Source organism: Rhipicephalus sanguineus, chromosome 11 (genome assembly GCF_013339695.2).
Source record: "Rhipicephalus sanguineus isolate Rsan-2018 chromosome 11, BIME_Rsan_1.4, whole genome shotgun sequence".
Classification (NCBI taxonomy): Eukaryota; Metazoa; Arthropoda; class Arachnida; order Ixodida; family Ixodidae; genus Rhipicephalus; species Rhipicephalus sanguineus.
In genome coordinates, this window is record NC_051186.1 from 106,049,407 (window position 1) to 106,067,487 (window position 18,081).

The window sequence follows — 18,081 nt, forward strand, 5'->3', positions numbered from 1 at the left end:
GTCGAGTTCCCTCTGACGAGACTTCGTGGCCGAGGAAATGGACAGTGGAAGCGCCGAGCGTGCTCTTCTGGACGTTGACGAGCAGGCCGTGGTCGTCGAGGCGTTGGAGCAACAGACGAAGGTGCCCGTGGTGTTCTTCGGCGTCTCGTGAAAAGATCAATATGTCGTCAAGATAGACGAAGCAGAAGTCGAGGCCACGGACGACTTCGTCGATGAAGCGCTGAAAGGTTTGCCCAGCGTTCCTAAGGCCAAAACTCATGAAGGGAAACTCGAACAAGCCAAACGGGGTGATTATTGCAGTTTTCGTGACGTCGTCCGGGTTGACGGCTATCTGCGTGTAAGCCTTCACCAAGTCTAGCACGGAGAAGACGTGGCAGCCATGAATGCGATGGGCGAAGTCCTGTATGTGGTTGACTGTGTACCTGTCCGGGATGGTGCGTGCGTTGAGGGCGCGGTAGTCCCCACATGGTCGCCAGACAGCGTTCTTCTTCGGGACAAGGTGAAGTGGCGAGGCCCATGGGCCGTCGGAGCGACGGGCGATGCCTTCTTGGAGCATGGCTTCGAACTCTGCCTTGGCTATGCGCATGCGGTCTGGGGCAAGGCGACGGGCACGGCAAAACACCGGGGGGCCTGGAGAGGTCCGGATGTAGTGCACGGTGGTGTGCTGCACTTTGCGTGGCAGTCCGCTTGGGCGCGTCAAGCCGGGAAACTCGGCGAGGATGGCATGGTACGGCGAGTGATCATCAACACTGTGGACCTTGATGCTTGGCTGTTGGGCTGTCGTTCGCTGGCCTGGTGTGGAGTGTCCCGTTGTCGCGTCGATGAGCCGGTCGTTGCGGCAGTCCGGAAGGAGGTTGTAGTGAGCTAGGAAGTCTGAGCCGATGATTGGCTCGGCGACGTCGGCGATGACAAAGTTCCAGTGGAGGTCGCGGCGTGAGTTCTTGAGCTGGATGTGCAGGCGCAGCGAGCCGTACGTCTTGATTGTGGACCGGTTTGCCGCGCTGAGCTCGAAAGATGTCGGCGGGTGAGGGCCTTGAAGGTGAGATCGCGGGTAGCAGCAAATGTCGGAACCGCTGTCGACCAGGTAACGCTGCTTCGTGATCTGGTCGGTGACGAAGATGCGACGGCCTCCGGGTTGGCAGCTTGCGGCCGTCTCTACGAGCTGCCGTTGTCGTTTTCCGCATGTCCCATGGAACAAGGTGAACGACATTGGCGGGCTTTGTCGCCGAAGCGTCGGTGGTAGTAGCACAGACCGTTGATGTCAGGTTGCGGCAATGAGGTGGTGTTCCGGTCGCGGCTTGGCGAATGGCGGCACTGTCACGTCGGAAGACGTTCACCCAGGTGTTGTTGGATGGAGGTGCGCCGTCGATCGATGTCGTCGATACGGCGCGCAAGCTCCGTGGTGTTCAGCGGTGCGGCGACAGCCTGGGTGGTGGGTGACAACTGCGATAAGGAGGCCTCGACGACGCGATCAGCAATTTCCGCAAGTTCGTCGAGAGGTAGCCTGATCTGTGCCTGCAGAATTGCCTGGGCGTGCGGCGGGAGTCGTTGGAGCCACAGCAATCGCAGGAAAGAATCCTGTACGTGCATGTTGCCCGCGAGTGCACGCATGTGGCGCAGGAGCTGCGAAGGGTTGCGCTCAGCAAGCTCAGCGGACTGCAGTTGTCGTATCTTTTGCTCTTCTGAGAGTGATAAGCGACGGATAAGTGCGCTCTTGAGGTGTTCGTACGCGTTAGCCGTTGGCGGGTTTGCGAGGATATCCCGGACCTCGTTGGCGTAACGTGCGTCCAAGTGGGCGACGACGTAGTCGTATCGGGTGCGGTCTTGATTGATGTGCGCCAGGGAGAATTGGGCCACGACCTGGGCAAACCAGACCTCGGGTGAGTCCGCCCAAAACGGCGGAAGCTTGACCGCAACACGCCAGGAAGCAGCGTGCGGGGTGGCTTCAGCAGCTGCGGGTCCGGTGTGCACGGCCTCGTTTGTGGAAGCGTTGCGAGCTTGCTGCTGTTGCTGGGTCAGTAGTTCCTGTTGGAGTTGTTGTACCTGATGGCGGCGAGCGGTGAGGTCTTCTGGGTCGGCTATGGCGGTGCGGTTAGTTCGATTTCCGGGCACCAGATGTGGGATGCGGAGTCGGTGAAGGACGGATCCCAACATAAAACAAACGATGTTTATCAACGTAGTAGCAGCAGCAGGGCAAGCATGCCGATGCTGCGCTTCGGAAGGTTAGAGAAACAAACATGAAATCAAGCTTGGTAGCTTGGGTTATATAGCCAGCAGTGGTGACGTAAGCCTCCGACGAAACTGCGTGGCGCTGTCTTTTATCGGAAGCGTGCTGCAGCAAGTAGCTGTGTCACGCCGGGCTAAGCAGTGACGAGACGGAGGCTGCGTAGGTCTGTGCGCAGTGGTTGCCACACGTGGTTTTGCCTGCGTTACGCCAAGCGCCGAGAGCATACGACAGCCCGGACCCTTAAGGTGCTCCGCACTTATCATCATCAAGGTGCTCGAAGAATAAGAAGTAGAAGACTTCTCCTTGGTGCGAGCGCCCGCTCAATATGTTACAGATAGCTGTGTTATTCGTGGTTTTGCCTACGTTACGCGAAGCTACGGCAGCATACGATGACAGCATATGACAGCATACGATAGGCCGTGCCCCTAAAGAGCACCGCCCTTAAATTAACTAGGAGACTCACCAGCAAGTATAAGGCTGTTAGTGTAGGGGATATGGAAACAAAGAGCGTTAAGCTAAGAGTTGAAAAGCAGCGATTGAATAGCAGCGATGAAAAAACGGCTCCGAGTAAATACCGAAGGGGCAAAAGCGAAATAAGGAGCAAGGTATTTGATGATACGTCATGGGGAAGTGTTTTATGAATTGAAGCAAGGTCGGGTTGCCTTAGGACGCGTAATTATAAAGCGAGATTCAGTAAAGGAGAAGCTTTCAGTAAAATCCGGTCTCTAGTGATGATGCTCACACCATAAGTAGCAGTCGTAGGCGTATTCGCGCCACGGTTGACTACACCTTTTGTGAGTGATAGTTGTATATATGGAATGTTTATTACATTTATATGTAGCGGAGAGCGAACTCTGCCACCACAGTTGTGTTTGTTTTGACATGGCAATTGCATAGGCTTGTTTTCCGAAGCAGTTCGCAATTATGGTGGGGCTCTGTGGCAGAAAACTTCCCTGTCATGCAGAATATTGGCTTCGATGTGTGGCTGGAGCCTTGATTTGTATTCTTTGCTTCTATATTGATATTTCACCCATCCACAAGCCCACCGACGCTGTCATTGTATTTTTTGCGACAGGAATACCTTGTGCATGAAATGCAGAGGACAGCACTTCTGATGAAAGGGTCAAACTTGATCACGAAGCGATCTCACGACTATTGTCTCTCGGTCAAAGGAAGGCCCATCCCGCATGCTTAGTGCAGCCCAAAGTAAGTGGTGCAAAGTTTCATGGGGGCGGGGGGGGGGGCAATGCAAGCGACTCAGAATGTCAAGGTAACTTAATGCCTTTATCTCCCACTGCGGCTCCTAAGGACTTGCAAGGAGTGTCGTCACTGAATATAAAACTTAAAGGATTCCCAAGTGCTCGGCAGGCTTTCGTCTTCGTGTGTTCCCGAGTGCAACATACTGCGGAGCTTTATTAAAATTGGTTGGCTTTCGCAAGTGCGCCTTTGTACACGGTTTCAAGGATGTGGTGCCAGGATACACAGGGAAATGTATAGAGACTGGAAAGTGCGAGAACTATAAAATACCCTGGCAGTTTATTTTAACAGCTCAAACGATGCCGAAGCAGTTAAATGGACAAAAGCCATCTGCGAAAATGGTATGCGCAGTCTACTCGCTAGCTTGATTTTGGCTTACTTTCTTAACATACTGGTATCATGACAATAGATTGCTGCTGTAAATAATTAACGAATGATTGACTCTTTCACATTGTCATACTCAAAAAGCGGTCGACTGACAGGATTGTCATCGTCCCAACCGGAGGAATTCACTCGTGAAATATTGAGCCATGGAGGTACTATTTGCAAGTCAATTTAAAATCAAAATCTAGGAGTCAATTCACGCCATTTCATGGAGACAAACAAAATAGCATGATCACATGGGCCAGAACTGCAAACGAAACTTAGGAAAATAATTTCTTACGCAGTCAATAATCCAATTTTTACGTCTCTACCGAAACCAATAACAGCATTAATATTTTAAGGTAAACACACGGCCATGAAGAACGTAATGGGGCAGAGCCTCGGCATACCCGCTGTCCTTAAGACTTAGAAGCTGGCAAAGTATCGACAAATGAAGGCGCGAAGAAATGTTATAACTAATGGGAAATGCAACATTCCGGAAAACTGAAGAACACGTTAAACACAAGGCAGACGTAAAGCACCGTGGCTAATATTTTATGCTCTCATTATTGCACGTTGCCTGTTGTAGTGCGTAAATGGCCAGCGATTGTAGATGATTAAAAATGAACCGATCTCGAGCATTATGGGAAGTAATTTCATGCGAAGCAGATGGTGAACAGCCTACGCCGGATTTGTTTCATTGAGCCAAGAGTTACGAGGTGTATTGACGTCATTGTGTAAAGTAAGTAGTTGTGCATGTTCGTGCGTTTCCCAGGCAGAAAGAGTACGCTGGCATGGGTAACTAACAATCCTACTTGACGTCGGCAATCACGTGTGAGCGAACATGTTGCACGATACGGGGTGGTGATGTTCATGTAATCAGTAGCGGCCGTAGGCGCATTCGCGCAACGCTTGATTATACCATGGTGAGGCATAGCGGTACATATTTAACGTTTATTACAATTTTGTGTAAGCGGTGTGCGAACTCTGGCACCGTAATTGGCTTTGCCTTGACATGTTACTTGTACAGGCTGTTTTTCCGATGCAGTTTGGAGCACTGGCGTGGGTCTATGGTACAATACATGACTACCATGCTGAATGCATGGGTTGCAAACCAGTTCGAGCCTTCATTTTTAATCTTTGTTTTTATATTGATATTTCGCCCATAGAAATACGCCGCCGACACCGCCGACGCATTTTCTGCGACAGGGATCCTTGTGCAGGGACCGTCGTCGCGCTTATGAATTACGCGGTCCTGAATAGCTAATTATCCATTAGCTACATTGTTGTCGGCCCAGTGGCTGGACGGCCAAGCCGCATTCTGAGTTATTTTACCGCAATAAAAATAAGCAATACGGAACACACTGACCTCCGCATGTCTCTTCACACTCCTCTACGGTCTCGAAGTTGTTATCGTTTCCTTCGCAGCCGCCATAGTAGAACAAGCTGCAATTTCCGACTCTGGTGTCGAAGAAGTAGCGAGGAATGAGTCCCCTGCACATTCCTTCATCCGGCGGCAGTCGGCAGCTGTCATTGCTCCGTTCTGGTTCGGTCTCGGCCGCGGCAGTCACATTTCGATGGAGGCGAAATGCTTGAGGCCCGTTTGCTGCGTGATGTGAGTGCACGTTTAAGAACACAAGATGGTCAATATTTCCGGAGCGCTCGACTACGGCGTGCTTCACAATCATGTCGTGGTTCTTGCACGTTAAACACCATATATTATTATTTCTCTGCGCTGAGTGCGAGGGGAATTCTGTCCAAACTTGGAGTCATTTAAGAGGAACGCCTGCGTAACACCAGTCTCAACTGGGTGGGATTATAACGAACAAATGTAATTACTATATTGGAGTCACATAAGCAAGGAAAAAGTGCTTGAACACAATCTGTGCAAGAAGGATTATACAGCAAAAGTGGTAAAGTATTGGTCAACAGCGCCAGGAACCCCGCAGACGGACTAAGACATACGGAACAATGACTGCCAACCACGGTTTTTTTTACGCAATGTAAGGCTTTTTGTAGATGGTAATAAAGGAGGAGATCACAGTGAAATTTTACCGAATAAGGTGAGAGCGCACAATCGCTACATCACGCACAATCAGGTAAACTGCACAATCGAAAGGAAACCGACATGTGCGTAAGTGTTCCATCACTATCTCTAGTGAGTATATAAATTGGGTCTGTAGAACACAGCGAAAACCGATCGTGTGATCTCACCTGATTTGCAGAAATTTTAGTGTGCTATTATTTTCCTCTCCCACCTACAAAAGAAACAGATTAAAAAACAAACTGTATATGTTAGCGTGTATAAAAATGAACTGTTGTTGAAAGTCGGCGCTTCCTCTATCTCAGTGTGCTTGGCCCGTTCGTTGCGATGTTACCCAACGCTTTAAGTATATACAAACCTGCCAAACTTAGCACCTCATATCAAGGATTCGCTCTTGAATCTAATGAATTATGAAACTCTAGTTACTATCGTTGAAAGTTGGTTCTTCAGTGCTATGAATGTACATTGTTGGGGTTAAATGTAAATTTATGACAAAATATCTTGGAACGAGTCGAAAGTTTACACGTTCCTACAACCTCCGAGAATCACAACTTTAGGAATGGCTCTTCTCCCACATTTCTTTGGCCGGCTTCACTGAAGCAGCATGCAATTTCTAGTTCCGAAAAAACCTGTCTTTGTCCAAGGGTCTAATGATTCAGAAAACAAGATCCTGTAGAAAATATGACTCTTGGTAATATCCGCGGATCTGACAGCCTAGCTTCTGGTTTATTTCGCTCAATGGTCCATTTATACTTTACTGGCATCAGTTCATGTGCAAAACATATATAAAGTGCACTACTCAAAACACACAGAAAATACACCTACTTTCTTACGAATTGAAAATTAAAAAAAAAAGAAAGCTGGAGCAGGACATGAGACGAGGGGAGTGAATACAAAGTGTGCCTTCTGTGGTGGTTAATGACATGCTTTAAACTTTTTTTGCGGCCCGAACAAATAACTTCACGAAGGCAGTCTTTTGGCTGCGTTACGCGTAATAAAATATTGCGCCATTCTTTCCGTTGGACTTTCATGATGTTCAGTGTGCTAATAAGCTCTCAGAAATGCTAATACAAGGTTATTACCGCCGGTATAGAATAGCCATTTTTCAAAACGACAGTGTTGGTGAATGGGTAAAATATTGCTTTGGCAGTCCCCATATCAGCATTTGTTGTTCGGAGTAACTTTTCTCTCCTGCTTGCATACGCATGATCTAATTTATAAGCTGCTGTCTTTCCCGATCGACAATGTGTCCGTTAACATTTAAATTGGTCGGAATGCAATGAACGCGAGTTTTAATTAAGTGAACGCGAATAGGTGAACGCGAGTTTTAAGCATTGCAGCAAATTATCAGGGAAGGTAATATCCCTCGTATTGTAAGAGACTTACTCAAGGCTGCTCCGAAAAAGGCTTGAAGAATGATGTACTTCATTGTGAGTTCCTCGCCGAAGTTTCAACTCAGGCTGACGAAGCATAGAATTTAGGGGGAACATAGAATGAGGCTATAGAATGCGCTAACATATTGAACCGGGCTTACACATCTCTTTGCAGGCCATTTTGCATTCCACCTGGCTTTCGTAATTGTTGTCGTTTCCGCCGCACCCTCCATAGATGAATATGTCACATGCTTTCAAAGTAGCATTGTAGAACCAGCGCACCAGTTCACCATCGCAAGAACCGCTGTCTGGCGCCGGCTCGCAGCCGGTCTCGAAATCGACGCCTTCAAAGTCGCTCACCCGTTCCGGATCTGCATGTACGCAAATTGTCGTGCTTTAATGCGAAAGCTTTACGTATAGCGTTCAGCGTAGACGCTGAACGAAACACGACAGCCGAATTAGGTGATACGGAAATCCACGTGAACTTCTCGGGGTGAGGGACGTGAGTAATGGGAACGGCTTGTTGTGACGTAGTCATGACGACACGCATCACCGAAATTTGTAACTTCTCATGACTTCATCTGATGACGATCGTCGCTCGGTCAAAGGAAGGCCCATCCCACAGGTGCAGTGCAAGATTAGGTGAGGGGAATAAAGTTGAATGTGAGGGAGAAACAATTCAATTGGCTGAAAACATCATGTTAATCTAATCCAGATATCTCCTACTGCGGATCTTAATGTCTTGCATGCAGTGTCACCCCTCACTGTTTAGCGTAATGCATTGCCCTAGGGAATGGTTGAGAGATTAGAAAGTGCGAAGACGATCAAATATCCTGTCAGTTTAATAAAACTTAACCGCGGAAACGATGCCGAAGTAGGCAAAGAGATAAAATCCACCTGCAAATTTGGTATCTGCCGGGCACTCGCTAGATTGATTTTTACTCACTTTTTTACCTGACGGGTGTCATGACAACAGATTGCTCTATATAAATAATGAATGGTCCACTGCTTTGAATTATCATGCTTATAAAAGCGGTCGACGGACAGGCTTGTCACCGTCCCAACTGAAGAAATTCGCTCGTCAAATATTGGGCCATTGAGGTACTACTTGCAAGACACTTTGTCATCAACGCCTAGGAGTCACACTCACGTCGTTTTATGGAGACAAACAAAATAGCGTGATTACGTGCGCCAAAAGTGCAAACATAACATAGGAAAAGCATGCCTTACACAATTTATTTATTTATTTATTTATTTATTTATTTATTTATTTATTTATTTATTTATTCGAAGATATTGTCAACCCACGTTTGTGGCGCATTAAAGGGAGGGAGTACATAAATAACAATTGATATATAAAGAACACTCAAAGAACATCAAATGTAAACAGCAATAACAAATAAATCCAAAATATCAAAATCATCAACAAGTCGCATGACAGAAAACGTAGAACATTAGATACTATCCAATTAATATCAGGGAACGTAGTTCTCAAGCAAAACTTCGGTGCATTCAGCAATCTGTGAAGGTAGTCCATTCCAGTTTTCAGTAACATCCGGAAAAAAGGAATACCGAAAGGCGTTTGTGCGCATGGCATAAGGTGCAATGTCTACACTATGATTTATTATTTTGCTAAGTCTACCAGCTTCTCGTATGCATATACTTTTATCAATATTTATGTCAGCCTTGAGAATTTGAAACAATAATTTTATTCTGTTCCTCTTTCGCCTAATATCAATACCACTTATATTCCTCGTCGACGGGCAGCACGGACATTTTCATTCCTCTGGAGAATTTTTTTTTAGTAAATGGGCTTATATAAAAGCAACGAAGCTAAACGCGAAATTTGTGTAGCTGAGTCAATCATGCATTGTAAGAATGTGAGAATTCGCAAATGACGACAGTGGTGAACGGCGAGTACCGCAGTCCAGCCTGAGCCCAACAGCCACACATGGTTTGCTGAACATATCGTAACTGGCGCGAAGGCTTTGTCGCTCTGCACGAGAAAATGCTGGGGTTTGGATTGCGTTGGTTACACGATATATTTTTCACCGCTCGTCTCTCTCCAGCCCGGTCTCTGGATCCGCACCGTGCGGATCGTGTGGCGGACCGAGTGGCCCGCGCTACACGCCTTCGTGTAAACGGAGTAGCATGAGTGAGAAGGAGGGAAAGAAGGAGGGGAGATAGCAAAGCGTATCACAAAGAATGAGAAAGAGAGAAAGAAATGAAGAAAGAAACACAGAGAGAAACGGCGAGAATATCAACGAAGGAGAGAGAAAGAAGTTAGAGAGAAAAAGATAGAAAGAAAGAGGAAGCAAGCACCGCGTCATCTAGCGACCAGATGCCGCACCAGCTGGCGAAGCCGCGCATGCGCAGCAGCTAAGCCATGCGCACCGAAGAAGACATCGCGCGCAATCTTCTCTATAGCGCACAGCCTGGCTGCGCATTCTCGAGGAGGAAGCTGCGCATCTCGAAGCTAGACGTGTCGGTCGACGGGGAGTACGAGCAGCGATAGGTCCGTGCTTCTGTGCCAAGCGTTGCGCGACTTAGTGAATTACGCGCAATTTCTATTCATTGCGTTTTTTTCTCAATTCAGGCGACAGTCGTAACGGCACCGGCGGCGGCGGCGGCGGACAACTCCTCCACCAAAAGTGCATGTTGTTATTTCATAACAGCTTTCACTGTAATAAGTGTCGTTTTTTTTTTCGAAATGAGCTAAATCCCGAAAGCGAAACTACCTCAAATATTGCTCCATTGGCAAGTACATTCTCTCAGCTTTCCTCTAAAATAGTTGTCAAAATGAAATTGATCAAATAGCAACAGCTACTTGTGCTCACAGATCTCGTTTCGAAACGAACTTGAGCCAGATCCATGCGCTGTATGGATCGAAATGAGTCAAATCCAGTATGCCAATAGCAGAGCGCTTCAGGGATCGCGTGATTCAGCAAACATGGAAGCCTCCGTTTGATTTCCTGCCTCACCTTACTGCTCTGCCTATTTTTTGGGTGTTTCTGCAAGTTTTTTTTTGTGCTTTCGGAGCTGGATTATCATGGGTTCTGATGGAAGTGAAGATATCGGCAAGAGATCTGTCCCCAGACGTCGACGACATCGTGAACAGAAGCAATGTCGACGCCGGCGAAGCAAGAATGTGCCGCTGCCGGAATTTCATAAAGTTTTTTCAAAAATACCGCATTGAATTCAATGTCTCAATTCAATATGAGGCAAATCCAACGTTAGCATGCTAATAATGGTGAAATCCGCTGCATATATTTTAATTGACTGTGGCCAGAAACTTTCCCTAGCCGACATGTAAAACATCACAGAATAGCTTTGACAGCGTTGTATTTAGTTTGCATAGCCAATTTGTGCGGTTTTCTCAAATTCTCTTTGGATGGATTTGACTAATTTCGAAAAAAAAACGCCTCACAAAAGTCTCAAACTGCAATTCAAAGCAATACTTGAGGCTAAATATTGTTCATAGAGGCCCCGATTTTTAAAATAGGCATATATAGGGTTTTAGGGGTTAAGGCACAAACTCCAAAATTAGGCGTCTATAGGCGCTAGAAAACAATATTAAAAACCTTATTAACCTCTAAATCGTGCTGATATATGAAAAAGGGGTTATAGGAGCGCAAGGAACAAAATAGGCGTTTCAATAAAATCCGGTCTCTAGTAATCAGCTACATCACTAACGAAGTGCATATAATGCCTTAAAGGGGCCCTCCAACACTTTTTTTGAAGCGCCTACATCGCTGCCGACCGCATCAACGCGTAGTGGCACTCGCCAGAACTATTGCGCGCGGAAATGACGAAGATGAGCGCTGGCCTGTGATTGGATAAATGTAACGTTAGAAGTAATAACGGCGTTGCATCACAAAAGGGCTTGCTGTTTGGGCTTAGTTTTTCTTTGGCATGCTTCTTTCACTGAACACCAACAAGACGAACGATCTTAGACTTTTTCAGCTTTAAAACTGCAGCGCCCGGCAAAGAATGCGCCGAACGCCACGGCGCTGGAGGAAACGCGCTGGGGACGCTCCAGGCGCCGTTGTTTGAAGAAACTGAAGGGAAAAAATTGTAAGAGCGTTGAAATAGACGCCGTCGCAACAAGAAATATGACTAAAACTACAAAACGTGATAGAGGCGTTCGCGATCTGCCTCGTTCCTCACGTGCAGTTCACTCTTAATTGTATGTTACGATCGCAACGCGTCCTCAATACTTTTGAAATAACGGGCAACATGGTATGCAAGCTTCCCGTACGTAGGATCTTTCAGTGCATTTCATTGGGGCGCCATCCAACGTCACAGGGAGAGTGAAACGTGGTCAGGTGACTCCGCGAAAATCGAGTTGAGAGTAGGCCTCCATTTTATTGTATTTTGAGTGTTCTGGTCTGAATAACTTCGGAGTGCGTGCCCCTATCACTGCCATTCTTTCTACATTAATCTCTTCAGCCTTCAGTCTACGCAACCCGAAAGTAAAAAATCTAAAACAATCAGGTCTGGAAAAGTGTTAGAGGGTCCCTCTTTAAAGATGTGTAGAGAGCACCTCGCTTGTCCGCAAAATATTAACTAATGGCATAATGGGTACTTTCCGACTTAGCAAAATTATTATTCCTGGCGTGATGGCTACTTGGCAACCTTACTTTTAGCTATCACCCCGAGACAGCTTACAACGGGCTCAAAAAAGGCCGCTCTTCCAGCTTTTGCTGCGAATATGCTGCGTCTTCCGTGCAGGCCTTTTTTAATGCCTTTCTTGTTTCGTCACAGTACGGAATTCCTGAATGCGGCTTGGTAACTGCGCAATATTTATTATTACGGTATTGCATTCATCAAGTAATCGTAAATTCATTTTTGCTAGTTCTTGGTACCCTTGGCGAAAGGCACTTTAGAGATGCAGAATTTTTTCACTTGATTGATTATGACGAGAGATACCGGAGTAACTGAATTCAACTAGAGAACATTCTAGCGTAATGAACAACCAGCCCTTTTGACGTACTGTACATTGAATAGTTTCACGAAGCACTCAATTCTGTCTTTGTAAATATAGAATTCAAAAATTCTTTTTGCATAATTCTGCAAATTGCAAGGTTGGACGTCCGGATATAATGCTCACCTCCGAAATTTGCTCCACTGTCATTATTCGGCGACCTATGATGTGCTGCAGCGGTAACACTGTAATTTCCACTGTGTACAACATTGTTGTCCTCCCCGCTGTTGTAGTCGTAGTCCAGGCTAGCGACGGTAGCTGCAGCCGTGACTTGCAGAGCTGTGCGAAATATTTTGCATATACTATGTAATAATTGGCAACACCTGAATGATGCTCTGGTACTTTTATCGTTTCGCGTGCTGAAACCAAATTTCGTATTAATGCTTCCTCCTGAAAATCTGCAGCTTTAGACGCTCGTGCGCCCACTTCCATGAAAAGCCTTAGGTGCCTCTTGAAATGCAAATATCTACTGTCGGCGTCAATGTACCCGCGACGAAAAAAACATCACTGCGTGATGACTCCATCATATGAACTAATGTTGAAGTCGCAGATCGCAAATATTATGCCATCCTCCTGACGTCTCTATAGACACCACAACATGGTGTAAGGATATGACGTCATCAGACGAGGTCGTCGTTTTCTCAAAGGTGGGCGGATACCACAGGCACTCCTCAGCCCAGCGAGGCGCAAAAACCTTGCAGCGCCTGCGTTCTCTGAGGCAGTGCACAACTACATAATGTGCAGAGAGCTTTCGTGGACGGCGAATACAATTTTCTGAAGAAATGATGGCTTTCGCCTTCATATCGTCGTAGGCGAACGCATAAGGTACCGTGCGAATTTCAATTTGATACTTATTGCTTTTATATCACATTTCTATGAAGGCTTTCCTGATATTAAAAGATCAGATACCTTGATACTGCGGAGTATCGCAATTGCAAATGCCATGTTAGACAAAAGTCATTTTTTATGCAACATTGTCAATTATACGATGGGACTGCTGCGAACAGTGTTGTAAAGCTATCATTAGCTTTTCTGTTCTCTTGCATCACAAGTACGCACGAACACAGTTTATCTGATTACGCATAGCAGGCGAACTCGATGCTCAGAGACTTTTCATGTAACACTTTCTTCTTACAGAAAGCGATCTATTTTCCAAGTGTCCTAAATAAGAGGGCATGTCCATCCACTAGCCTGTATGGCAGCAATGTTTTACTAGCGTAAATGTTAAATCCTTAGGCGGATATATGCGCCACAGGAATTGGGCAAGTCCCAATAACGAATACAGCAGAAGCGAGCGTTAAACAAAAACTCTGTTGGTTGAAGGTGCTCGTTAAACACATCAAGGAGAGATAGAGGGAGAGAAAGAGAAAGCGATATAAAGAGAACGAAAAAAGTAGAGAAATAAAGGGAATGAAGACATAAAAAGATGGAATTAAGTAGAAAGAGATAGAAGCAGACCCGAAAAAGAGATAGAAAGCACAGAGAGCAAGACAAAAAAAAAAAAAACAAGCAGAGAGCGAGATGAAGAACGGGAGGAAGGAAAATAAACATGGAAAGTGCGAGAAAGAGAAAGAAATAGATAGAGTGACAAAGCAAGAGAAAGAAAGAACTAGAAGAACCGGTACAAAAAAACAGATACCAGAAATAGAGAAAGAAAGAGAAGGAAAAGCAAAATAAGCAGAAGCAAGGAAGGCTCCCCCGCCCCGCTCTTCCTTCAGGCTTGGCGTCACTAGTACGAAGCTGCTACAATTTTGTTTCTCTCCGCTGCCCTACAAGTAAATATACAGCGAGTCTGTCACAAACATACAGATGTAATGTTCTCGAAGAAACTTGAGTAGTGCTTAATGCAACATCTTTAACAAGCTCTTAGCAAAAATTAATTTATATATTGTTCAATCTGTCATATATGCATATGTTTTGAATATATCCAAATATAATACGCTATTTTAATCAAACTAAAACGTACGACATGTTGAATGACACTTGCGTTTTGCAACGAACACATGGCATTTAAAAATAACACAGAGATCTAATACATTTTGTGAGAAGAAATGTGTAAATACATTGTCACACATGAGAAGCAGTGGTATTTATAACACTAAGAAAAGCACTGCTACAAACATGACTATGATGCACAATATGATGATACTCCGTATGTTGAAACACTGAGCGCGAAATAGATATTACAACAGAAATCGAAAATGTAAGTACGATTTCGCTTTGTGTAAATTCCGGCTTACAAAACACTCTCTAGTTTGTTTGCGAATCAAAATATTTGAAAAAAATCTTTCCCTTTAAAATTTATTTAACAACGAAGGTAGCGTATGTCGTAGTGACTGCATGAAATAATTTGTGAGTCTATGGTACAGACCACCTGTCTTGGCTGCGAGTGCGCTATTCACTTTTTTGTATTCAAGTCTTGACGTATGTTTTAAGAAGGATTTGATATTGTCGGAGCCGAAACAAAATGAATACAAAAGTCGATATTCGCAAAAGACTTGTTACACGTATTATGTTATCTTTTTGAAAAAGTTGCGCGCTGGGATGAAAACGCGCTACTATATGTTCCGCATATTCGATTACAGCTTCATCACCAGCTCTTATAACACAAGTGAAAACGCGACTGTCTAAATGAGCGAGCATAGTTACAATTCTGTTCTAAAGTAACATTGAATAATAATAATATCATTACACGAATTTCATTGAACGTGTCATTCCTTAGGTACGCCGACCTTTTATGGTGCAAGTGGACAAGCACGAGAACTCGTAACTACAGAGATAAGATCAACATACTTACCAATAGACGCAAGCAGCAGCAGCACCACAACTTTTGTCATAGTGATCTGAGTAGTTGCCTTTGCCCGTTCACTACTCATTGAGGTTGGGCAGTACGGATTTATATATGTTTGTCCAAGTGGAATTATACGCTAGGCTATAGTGCTCAAACTATATTAGCGAAGCACGGCGTGAATAGTTGATATTTCGGATGACACGGCCGATCGGGTCATTAGCTAGGAGGACAATTGATAGATAACGAGTATTTTGTTCTTTCATGTTCATGGTGTCTACACCTGTGACTTTATGACAGAAATGTCTGAAAGAGAAAATGCGTTGTCAAGTTTTTTATGAATAATAATGTATATAGAGCGCTGAAACAGGACGAAATCATTACATTAAACGTTCTACATACCTTCATTATTGAAATGTGTAAAAACCTATCATGAAAAATGGTCAGTTTGTAACTCGAGCTATTTCATCATAGACTAGGACGTTTGTCTGTTCATTACTAAGGCATTTACAGAAGTACCATGCGAACAATTCTGTCGATTGACACAGTTCTAGAAGGAGGTTCAGCCACTGCACCCCGACATTCGAACAGGTAACCTGCCGATAAGACAGCAACGGGGGCTAGTTGGTGCGACTTCATTTTGTAATGCGCTGCCAGGTATAACGAGGACCGAAGAAAAGGAAACACAGGGTGATGCGCAAACCAACAACTTACTTCATTGCGCATCCCCACAAGATTGCTCTGTGCAACGCGTCAAGCGCCGATCGGTTACGTAAGCCATAAGTTAAGGATACCTTTCGTCTGTGAGTACGGGTCTTAGTGTTTCTTGTTGGGTTTAATGCTACCGTATCATGCCCTTCTTTCACACCAAGACGGTATGTTTGAAACAAAAGACATATGAAATGAAGATATCGGGCACCGATCTATTCCTTGAAGAAGAAGTGATCCTTAACGGCACGGCATAAAGCGAGCTCAGAAGAAGAAGAAGAGCGGGAGCACTTTTCGAGGCCTTCAATAGATGGCGAAAACAAGAAAACGCTCACGACAGTCCATTAGAGTGCGCCTTTTGCCAGGAAGGACCATTCGCTCTTCAAGTCCAGTCATCGCCATTACCCCAATGCGACGAAGACGGCACCGACGGAATCAGAAGGATGACGTTAAATTAACGCAAGATATAGCTATACCGAGCTTACATTTCAATCATTTTAGACTTCTTTCACGAGCTAATTCAAGCCCAAATGCAATGTTCCAATTTATAAGAGCCATATCCACATTTAGTCCTGAATACGGACGATTTTGAGGTATTCAGGGGACACGAACACACTGGCAAAAACTTGTTGCAGCAGGCCCGACCATATTGTCAGCAGCAAGGAAGTGCGTTTTTATCAGTTTGAGCTAAAGTGCAGAGCGCTCTTCTCAAAAATAAACGCCACATATATAAAGCATAGTTGTACCCACTCCCCCCTGGCTACCGTACTCTGGCTACCGTACTGGCTACCGTACTCCATTGCGTTAAAAAGTAAATGACTAACATAAAAAAACTGCACATCACATTTTTCTTGCTGTTTAGCTCTTCACTCTCCTTTCCTCTGACGGTTCTCCGCGGGTTCGGATTCGCCAACCACTCGCGCCGTATCAGCGCGGCAGCGAAGTATCGACGGCATGTTCCACTTCATTGCTACTAGCGGTTGTTTCCGGGGGTTTGTTAAACTAGAGGACGAGGTTGAACCCCTTAAATTTCCGAACAAAATTGCCTTTAGTAGAAATATCCGTCTCCAACTGCATCCGGAAGCGAAACTTGAGGTTAAATAGTTCTCATATCAGCGCCAATTTTCAAAATAGGTATTCATAGGCATTTCTAAGCATTTAGGCACGAACGCCAAGAACAGGCATTTATAGGCACTATAAAAGCAGTATAAAAGCTATTCTGAACCTCTAATTCATGCCAATACATCAAAATGGCGCGACAGGAGCACAGGGAACAAAATAGGCATTTGCCTAAAATCCGGTATCTAGTGATGATGCTCTCATCATAAATAGCAGCCGTAAGCGTATTCACACAACGGTTGACTACACCTTGGTGTAGTCAACCATTGCACGAATACCTGTATACCTGATACCTGTATATATGCAATCCTTATTACGTTAGTATGGAAGGAGTTGCCTTTGTCTTGACATGGCACTTTATAAGCTCTTTTTTCGATGCAGTGCGCAGTAATGGTGGGGATGTGTGACGGAAAACTTCACTGCCTTGCAGAATACCTGGCTTCCATTGCGGCTGGAGCTGTAATTTTAATTCTTTGCTTCTATATCGATATTTCACCCATCCACAAGCCCGCCGACGCTGTCACTATTTTCTGCGAAAAGAATACCTTGTGCATAAAATGCAGAGGACAACACTTTTGATCAAAGGGTCAAATATTTTAGTTCTCAAAACACCGCCACAATGATTAATTGTACTACTGAACCGTGTACCTGTGACATCAAACCGAATATAATGCGGTGTGAGTTTCTGAAGTCGCCGTAATATCATTGTTCCCCCTAAAGCTTGATACCAAACCTTGGACCGGAGAGCATAACCCAAAATTTAACTGACAAAATCTACTTCTGCGTCTTTCACAAGGGCATAAAAACTTCGCGTGGTACGTAGTCTATTAGGAGATGGCCCATTCCACAGGAGCGGATGTCATCAGAGATACTGGTTGCACCTACGAATTACGCAGTCGTGAACAGCTATTAATCCATTGGTTAAGTGTCTGTCGACCTTGTGGCAGAGCGGCCAAGCCACATTCTGAGCTATTTTCGCTGCAATAATAATCAGCAATACGGGACACACTCACCTCCGCATGACTCTTCACATTCCTCTATGGTCTCGAAGTTGTTCTCGTTCCCTTCGCAGCCGCCATAGTAGAACAAGCTGCAATTTCCGCCTCTAGCGTCGTAGTAGTAGCGAGGAATGAGTCCACTGCACATGCCTTCATCCGGCGGCAGTCGGCAGGTGGCATTTCTCTGTACTGGTTCGATCCGAGCCGTGTCAGTCGCATT

General features: G+C 45.3%; 1 protein-coding gene across 1 annotated transcript; it reads right to left on the minus strand.

The window, feature by feature from the left end:
* Positions 1-7,402: 7,402 nt before the first annotated feature.
* LOC119375309 (boophilin-G2-like) lies at positions 7,403-13,332 on the minus strand. The gene is made up of 3 exons (XM_049411229.1): positions 13,329-13,332; positions 12,375-12,527; positions 7,403-7,635 (listed from the first exon to the last, which is right to left on the minus strand). Exons 1-3 carry the CDS (start codon positions 13,330-13,332, stop codon positions 7,403-7,405), a joined length of 390 nt encoding a protein of 129 aa, XP_049267186.1.
* Positions 13,333-18,081: the final 4,749 nt, after the last annotated feature.